General features: G+C 41.0%; 1 protein-coding gene across 3 annotated transcripts in view; it reads left to right on the forward strand.

Moving 5' to 3' along the window:
• LOC111952409 (protein fantom) overlaps positions 1-5,659 on the forward strand; it is a 28,613-nt gene extending 22,954 nt beyond the window's left edge. For 2 of the 3 annotated variants that reach the window (XM_023971040.2, XM_023971041.2), the window contains 5 exon segments: positions 672-775; positions 1,624-1,810; positions 2,459-2,543; positions 4,309-4,445; positions 4,660-5,659. In XM_023971040.2, the coding sequence (XP_023826808.1) occupies positions 672-775; positions 1,624-1,810; positions 2,459-2,543; positions 4,309-4,445; positions 4,660-4,802 (656 nt within the window). In that variant the 3' untranslated portion in view covers positions 4,803-5,659. 3 annotated transcript variants of the gene reach the window in all.
• Positions 5,660-9,640: the final 3,981 nt, after the last annotated feature.

Consider the following 9,640-nt stretch of genomic DNA (forward strand, 5'->3'; position numbering starts at 1 on the left):
TAGAGAACGCTCTTATCCAGTCCATGCATTTTTGTCCTGGTCCCCTGTGGGAATCGAACCCGCAACCCTGCCGTTGCAAGCGTCGTGCTCTACCAACTGAGCCCCACGGGACCAAATCCCCTATGGATCCTTAGGAAAGAAATACTTACTATTGTATTCCTCTTCAAGTGAAACAAGTCCATGCTATTGTTTGTTGACATGTTTTTTCACCAGAAACACATAAATATTTGAGTTCTTGCTGCCAATAGTCTTCAGGCTGGGGATAGCTGAGCCCATCAATGTTAATGCTGACCTTGAGTAGTACGGGAGAGACCCCCCCCCCCCCCCTTCAGTGTTCAGCAGTGGTACATATCACTCAGCCTGCATCAATGAAACTTGCTGTCAACACGTCAACGCCAATAAGAATAGGTGATGTCATGTCAACTGTTATCATTCTCCCCAGTTTCTTTTCAAAAACACGCATGCAGTGTACACACGCACACGCTCACAGCAACACTTATGAATCCTCTTCCTACTCTATTGCTCAGTATAACCCCCCCCCCCCCCCCCTTGCTTTCCTATCGTGTTCCTTCTGCAACACATCAAGCCTGAAATGCTCTTCTTGGTTATGACTGAATCTTTTTTTCTCCTTCTCTCCCCCTCTCTTTATCCCTCTCTCCCCCCTCCCCCAGACTTGGAGGAGGCCCCTGTGGCAGAGGACGAGGAACAGAGTGAATCTATCCTCTCAGACAGTGATGACTGCATTGTTCCTGGCCAGTCCTCAATGGGACGGAAGGTGGGTGAACCAGGGATAGAGGATAGAACCCAGCCTGTTTGCCTTGTACTCTCAGAGTCCATAGAGGATAGGCGTACAGTACAGTTGGATAGAAAGTACTGCATCAAGGTTATTGGGCTTGTTGTGTTTATATCAGGGGAATTTAACAGCAGCATCCAAGTAAAAGTTTTACCCAACAAGTCTAGTTATTTGTATTGCTTATGTTGCCAACCCCCATTGTTTGGACAAACCACTAGTACTGTAAGTATATTTACTGTGCCAAGGTTTTCTATTGATCATCTTTAACCAGTTTGTCAGATGGGATTATTGATTCTTTATTGAAAGCACAAAACACAAGCATTCATTCATCATTAATGGTGTGGATTTGAACTGTACGGATATGATATCCAGTTCAATATTAGCTGCATTATTATTGTTGATGGATAGAAAAAAAGATTGTTCTGCAAGTGAGTTACTTACATATTCCTCTCACATCTGCTAAGGATGTTATTTTAAAGTAAATGTACAATTGACTTAGCTATTTTAGATGACTCATTATTTTAGTAGTTTATATTTCAGTACAATTATGTCTGACCCATCCAAACATATTAGGAGGTATAAGAAATTATCTCCAGTAATTGACTATCTGGAATTCTTCAGTCATTACTGCCCTGGTAGGTTAAGATTCTACTGTGTGTTCCTATAGACCCCTCAGCCTAGTAAATGGGATCCACAGCATGAATATTAGCCAATAGACTTTCCGAAATCCCACCGCGGGTAAAGCCTAAATGATGATCCACCCTTGTTTATTTCAGTGGCGTTATGTCACCGAGTCTTATTACGTGACAGCGTCCTGTTTGTCTCTGCAGCCTTCTGAGCGCGTGCGTGTGGAGATCGTGTCTCTGAGCCTGAGGCCTGAGTCGCGGGCAGCAGCAGATGGTAGTGTGGTCAGGTTGTTTGTAGAGTACTCCCTGTTGGACATGCCCTCTGAAGAGACGCCACTGTCCCTGCCCAAACCCTCACCGGGTAAGACCAGCCACTACAACTACAGCAATGGTAAGGGATACCAGAGAGCGCCTACACACACTAATACACTCACAAATGCTGAACACACACACACACACACCACAGGAGGTTGGTGGCACCTTAATTGGGGAGGACGGATTTGTGGTAATGAGTGGAGCGGAATGGGTGGATTGGTATTAAAAACCATGTGTTTGATGCCGTTCCAGACATTATTATGAATCCCTGTCAGGAGAAACAAGGCATGGCTTACTGGAAACCATGTGTTTGATGCCGTTCCAGACATTATTATGAATCACTGTCAGGAGAAACAGGGCATGGCTTACTGGAAACCATGTGTTTGATGCCGTTCCATTAGCTCCGTTCCAGACATTATTATGAGTCGTCCTCCCCTCAGCAGCCTCCACTGACGCACACACACATATACTCTCTCAAACACATGCACACACATATACATACATACATACATACATACACAAACAAATACTCATACAATGTACACTCTGTCAGTCTTACTGAGCCCTTGCCAGTGTAGGATTTCAGCTACAGATTAAGTAGCTAAAGAGAAACTGACAGGCTTGATGGAGCAACTCTGAAATGTTTCCTCCATTGAGTCTGTATGTGTGTGTACTTGGAGTGTCAGATGTGATTCAGTAAGCCATGCCTTGTTTCTCCTGACAGTGATTCATGTGGACATAGAGAACAACAAGTCCAGACGGGAGATTCTAAGGGGGGTACTAGAGGGACGCAACCCCCAAATGGAAAGGTAAGAAAAAGGTTGTTAAAACTTCTTATGGCTGGGGGCAGTATTGAGTAGCTTGGATGAATAAGGTGCCCAGAGTAAACTGCCTGCTACTCAGTCCTAAAAGCTAGAATATGCATATTATTAGTAGATTTGGATAGAAAACACTCTGAAGTTTCTAAAACTGTTTGAATGATGTCTGTGAGTATAACAGAACTCATATGACAGGCAAAAACCTGAGAAAAAATTCAACCAGGAAGTGGGACATCTGAGGTTTGTAGGTTTGCCTATCCAATATACAGTGTCTATGGGGTCATATTGCACTTCCTAAGACTTCCACTAGATGTCTTCAGTCTTTAGAACCTTGTTTGATGCTTCTACTGTGAAGGATGAGGGAATAAGAGCTGATTGAGTCAGGTGTCTGGCAGAGTGCCACGAGCTCACTCAGGCGCGCCCCTGTGAGAGTTAGCTGCGTTCCATCACATTTCTACAGACAAAGGAATTCTCTGGATGAAACATTATTGAAGATTTATGTTAAAAACATCCTAAAGATTGATTCTATACATCGTTTGACATGTTTCTACGAACTGTAATGGAATTTTTTGACTTTTCGTCTGGCCTGCGCGTCATCAATTTGGATTTTGGAACTAAACGCGCAACAAAAAAGGAGGTATTTGGCATAAATTATGGACGTTATCGAACAAAACAAACATTTATTGTGGAACTGGGAGTGCATTCTGATGAAGATCATCAAAGGTAAGTGAATATTTATAATGCTATTTCTGACTTCTGTTGACTCCACAACATGGCGGGTATCTGTATGGCTTGTTTTGGTCTCTGAGCGCTGTACTCAGATTATTGCATTGTGTGCTTTTTCCATAAAGCTTTTTTGAAATCTGACACAGCGGTTGCATTAAGTTAAGGAGAAGTTTATCTAAAGTTCCATGTGTAATACTTGTATCTTTTTTATCAATGTTATTATGAGTATTTCTGTAAATTGATGTGGCTCTCTGCAAAATCACCAGATGTTTTGGAGGCAAAACATTACTGAACATAACGCGCCAATGTAAACTAAGATATAAATATGAACTTTATCAAACAAAACATACATGTATTGTGTAACATAAAATCCTATGAGTGTCATCTGATGAAGATCATCAAAGGTTAGTGATTAATTTGATCTCTATTTCTGCTTTTGTGAAAAATGGCTGTGTTTTTCTGTGACTGGGTACTGACCTAACATAATCAGATGGTGTGCTTTCGTCGTAAAGCTTTTTGAAATCGGACACTGTGGTGGGATTAACAACAAGTTTATCTTAAAATGGTGTAAAATACTTGTATGTTTGAGGAATTTTAATTATGAAGTTTCTGTTTGAATTTGGCGCCCTGCACTTTCACTGGCTGTTGTCAAGTCGATCCCGTTAACGGGATCTCAGCCATAAGAAGTTTTTAAGAGTGTGTGTGTGTTTGTACATGCATGCATGCTGGTAGTAAAAAAGGAGGCGTAGCTGGGATTTCCCTTTAACATTACGCAACATTACTGTCAGCTAGAAAATAGCCTAAATGATTAGACCAGATAGTGATGAGTTATGTGCTTCTCTATGGTGTCGCTGGTCATGGAAGGCAAGAAGATGAGGACAGGACTGTTCTAGACTGAACGGTTCTAGAAATGACAGTCTGTAGATCTAGAAATGTACACACCGTTCTAGAGATTACATATTAACCTTGCCTGACCACTAACCTGCTGTGATTGGTCCTGTCTGACCTCTGGTGTGTTGTGATTGGCCAGTATCAGGTTCACGGTGGTGAGCGAGCCACCGGAGGAGGAGGAGCAGGAGAAAGAGTGTGAAGATGTAGGCGTGGCCTTCTTCAGGATCCCTGACATCCTGGAGCAACAGCAAGACGTGATTGAGACCAGCCTGAACAGTGAGTATTGTGTATGCATATTGTGTAGAAAACTGTGTCTTTATGTCAACTTGTGCAACAGGAAGTAAAACATTTGTGTTTTTTCTCACCCCCAACCCTCTCTTTTTATGTGTGCATCTCTCTCTATCACTCTATCTCTCTCGCACCTTCTATTTTACTTTAACTTCCTCTCCCTCTCCACTCCCCCCCTTTGTCTCTCTTTCTGAGTGTGTAGTTGTGGATGTGCAGGACAGCAGTGTGGTGGTGGGCAGTCTGTGTGTGTCTGTAGAGGGACTGGAGGCACTACAGTCTATCATGGAGGACGCAGACCATGACTACACGCCCCTCTCCTCACTGGAACAAAAGGCAGAGGGTTAACTCGCAACGAACATTTTACTAGTGTGAACGACTTGGGTGTTTTGCCTTGCACGCCACAAGACTGCGTTAGCTCACTGGGCTAAAGCCTAGGCATTAGCTAGCACAAGTCTTCTGGTCTCAGACAAGGTTACTCATCACATAAAAATGGTTCACCAAATCACAGCTGTAACACTAGAAATCAGTGGAGGCTGGTGGGCGGCGCTATAGGAGGACYGGCTCATTATAATGGATGGGATGGAACGGAGTCAAACTTGTGGTTTCCATATATTTGATTTCATTCAATTCCAGCATCTACAGTGAGCCTGTCCTCCTATAGCTCCTCCCACCAGCCGACTGCTAGAAATACATTTTACTGCTGTTTACACAAGCATTCATCACTTCATTTATTTATTCCGGGAGCTACAAGAAGTAAAACTTGGAATGTGTAATGGCTAATATGGTCTATGGACACACTTTTCTATGTTCTGATACTGTTATGTATGCAAATTAGTCATTTGCAAATGATACTGTATTTAGGTAATGTATTTTATTTATATATTTTTATAGTTGAAAGGGATTATTTTATGAGGCAGTATGGCACTCCATGTTAATGGCGTGATGTGTGAAATTGTGTTAGTAAAAAAATGGTGTATTTATACTGCCTTGTGACATTGGCTCTGGTTATAATTGGATAATTAATTGGATAATTAGCACATTAGCACGAACCAGGAGTAATGTACGGACTGTGAAAATGTGTACCTCAAAAATATATTTTATATCTGAAATGAGGGTGTTCAGTAGAGTTATAGAATGTCCAAAGCATTGAGAAATATCTTATTTTTACCTGTGTTAGAATAATAAAGAGTTTAGTTTCTACATTTCCTTATTTTGTTGTATTGATTCCTGTCCTTCATTTGTTTAGTTTTAATGATTGCCAGAACAACCTCTATTTGCAAACATCCTTTTGGCATGTAAAGTATTTAGCAGGATTTAATATTGCAGGGTTCACTGGCTCTAACATTTGCTCAATTTCCTGTGACATATTAAATATCTGCCCCAGAGGTCAAGGCAATTGAGTGTCCACTGATTTGTGTGTTATGAAGCCCTTTGAAAAGAGGATCATAGTCCTATAAGCAAAATCCTAACCTTCTGCTCAATGCTTGTAGTTGTAAGCGAATTAAGTGTTGATTACACCATAGAAGAATGGTATCCAAAACCAGAAAAGTATTTTGTGGTTATGAAAGGGATGTTGACTTACACTACAGTACCATCTAGTGCTGATTTGATGCATCTCATCTGAGACTATATTTTAAAAGTAATAATATGCATCCACTGTGTAGAAAATGCAATCAATGATTGTCCTTTCCCATGCCACTAATTGCATATGTATCTAATCTAGGGGGCAGTGCTGTGTGCAGTGGCATGTTTTTCAACAAGGAGTTGCCAAAGAAATAAGATGCTATTTTTAAACAATTTAGGTTAAATTGGAGGCAATGCTGTGCAACAAAAGAAACATCTCTACAAGAGGATTCATAGTTTTTTTTGTTTTTTTACATTGTACCATTTCAATCTGCCTAGCTGCATGTTGTTACAACATAGTTGTTACAATGTGTTGACTGGCACGTGGTGGTAGTTGCTACAAAGTAACACCCAATCTGCTTTATTGGGCAGAAGAATTGGGAAAATAAATCACTTATAAAGCTGCATAAAAACATGGTCTCTTTTTTTGCTTTCTTGTGTAAGGCAGCTTCAAAATGCAGCTGTTTTAACCCAGCTCAGTGCTTTCTGTGGTGGCAGGGCAGCCAGCAGGTCAGTAGGGGTTGGTCATGTTCTCTGGTTYCGCCGTCATTGGCTCAGTGTTCTGTCACTCATGGGGACACTACATCACAGCCAAATCCAAGGGTAGAGCCCGAAAATTCAAGCCCCTTGGGTGCTGCCATAGAGTTATATTAGAAGTGCCCATCCAAGAAGGCTCAAGGTCATTGGCCACAGATAACATGTCAAATCACGTTATATCTACAGTAGCTTTGATTGGACTGATCATGTCAACGTCATAAATCAAATCGACAATCTACTGGCAAATCCTTTGTAATCCTTGTCGTACGAAGATAAATAATMAAGAGAAATTATAGATAAAACGTATCGGTGCTCATTGCCCATTGGACATAAACATTACACAAGTTGGAATACGCACATTCAACAATGAGTGGTTTGGAAGGAATCAGTGGCTAACTGCAAGCGTTGCAAAGAAATCACTAGCCTGCTATTCAGTGGAGTGGGTGTGTGGTCCGAYGTCTGGGTTTAAGGGTCTGTTTCCAAGCTTAAAATGATAAACATTCAACATTCACAATGCTGTCAATCCAAAACCATGCTGCTGCGCTCGAAACTCAGAACTGGGAAATCTGACTTCAATGAGTTCAAGACAACTGGGAACTCTGAAAAAAATGAGCTCCGACTGGGAAAATTGTTTTGAACGGTCATCCAACTCGGAATTGCAAGTCAGGAACTCGGGCCTCTTTCTTTTTATTATTTTTTTTTATTAACAAATATTAACAAACAAAATAGGAATATTTACATGCAAACAAGCATACATACAAACTATTTACATTGCCAGAAATCCTAAACAAACACCATAATCATTAATAATACGGCAGGCAGCCTAGTGGTTAGAGTGTTGYACTAGTAACTGAAAGGCTGCAAGATCGAATCCCCGAGCTGACAACATAAAAATCTGTAGTTTTGAACGAAGCAGTTATCCCACTGTTCCTAGGCCGTCATTGAAAATAAGAATTTGTTCTTAACTGACTTGCCTAGTTAAATAAAGGTAAAAGAAAAAATACAAGTTGAATAGCCTTTTTGTTTTTCATTTTAGTTCAAGTAGTGCTATAATGTTTAAATTCATTTAGGTTAGGTTTTGAATTAGACCATTTGCATTTGTTAATATGAAATGTACCTAATACCTCCGACCTGACGATCACTGACGTCATCACGATTCGACCTTGTTCTTTTCCGAGTTCACAGTTGTCATGAAAGCACCATAAATCCAGAGAATGCCAGACTTATGACAAAGTTTGGTGACAAAATGTGTCCACAAAGGTCCGCCGCGCCACCTTCCTGTTCAAGTGAGCACAGCACAACAAGGTGAGTCCAAAAATGCATTGTATGAAGCTGCATAAATTATGTAATATGCCAGGGAGATACAGTTGAAGTCGGAAGTTTACATACACTTAGGTTGGAGTCATTAAAACTCGTTTTCCAACCACTCCACAAATGTATTGTTAACAAACTATAGTTTTGGTAAGTCGGTTAGGACATATACTTTGTGCATGACACAAGTAATTTTTCCAACAATTGTTTACAGACAGAATATTTCACTTATAATTCAATGGGTCAGAAGTTTACATACACTAAGTTGACTGTGCCTTTAAACAGCTAGGAAAATTCCAGAAAATGATGTCAGAAGCTTCTGATAGGCTAATTGATATAATTTGAGTCAATTGGAGGTGTGTACCTGTGGATGTATTTCAAGGCCTACATTCAAACTCAGTGCCTCTTTGCTTGACATCATGGGAAAATCAAAAGAAATCAGCCAAGACACTCCGAGAAAAAGTCTGATCATCCATGGGAGCAATTCCAATTGCCTGAAGGTACCACGTTCATCTGTACAAAACAATAGTACCAAGATAAACACGCATGGGACCACGCACGCCGTCATACCCGTTTTAGGAAGGAGAGCGTTCTTTCTCCTAGAGATTGAACATACGTTGTCTGAAAAGTGCAAAATCTCCAGAACAACAGCAAAGCACCTTGTGAAGATGCTGGAGGAAACGGTACAAAAGTATCTATATCCACAGATAAAACGAGTCTATATCGACATAACCTGAAAGCCGCTCAGCAAGAAGAAAGCCGCTGTCCAAATACCGCCATAAAAAGCCAGCTACGGTTTGCAACTGCCATGGGGACAAAGTACAAACTTTTGGAGAAATGTCTTCTGGTCTGACGAATCAAAAATATAACTGTATGGCCATAATGACCATCGTTATGTTTGAAGGAAAAAGGGAGGCTGCAACAGCCGAAGAACACCATGCCCAATCTTGAAGCACGGGGTGGCAGCGCATCATGTTGTGGGGTGCTTTGCTGCGGAGGTACTGGATGCACTTCACAAAATAGAAGGCATTATGAGGTAGAGAATATGATTTGTGGATATATTGAAGCAACATCTCAAGACTCAGTCAGGAAGTATAAAGCTTGGTTTGCAAATGGGTCTTCTCCAAATGGACAATGACCCCAAGCATACTTCCAAGTCGTGGCAAAAAATATCTTAAGGGCAACAATGTCAAGGTATTGGAGTTGGCCATCACCAACCCCTGACCTCACAGTCCCGTTAAGAAAATTTGTGGGCAAACCTGAAAAAGGCATGTGCCGGAGCAAGGAGCCTACAAAACCTTGACTCAGTTGCACCAGGCTCTGTCAGGAGAATGGGCCAAAATTCACCCAACTTATTGTGCGAAGCTGTGGATGGTTACCCGAACGTTTGACCCAAGTTAAACAATTTAAAGGCAATGCTACCAAATACTAATTAATGTATGTAAACTTCTGACCCACTGGGAATGTGATGAAAGAAATAAAAGCTGAAATAAATAATTCTCTCTACTATTATTCTGACATTTCACATTCTTAAAATAAAGGGTGATCCTAACTGACCTAAAACAGAGAATTTTGTACTCGGATTAATGTCAGGAATTGTGAAAAACTGAGTTTAAATGTATTTGGCTAAGGTTGATGTAAACTCACCCTAATAATTTGGTCCCTTTTCCCTGCTAATTTTGCCTTACGTTCTGACTTGGTGGTGCACATGT

The sequence above is a fragment of the Salvelinus sp. IW2-2015 genome, linkage group LG26 (genome assembly GCF_002910315.2).
Source record: "Salvelinus sp. IW2-2015 linkage group LG26, ASM291031v2, whole genome shotgun sequence".
Lineage (NCBI taxonomy): Eukaryota > Metazoa > Chordata > Actinopteri > Salmoniformes > Salmonidae > Salvelinus > Salvelinus sp. IW2-2015.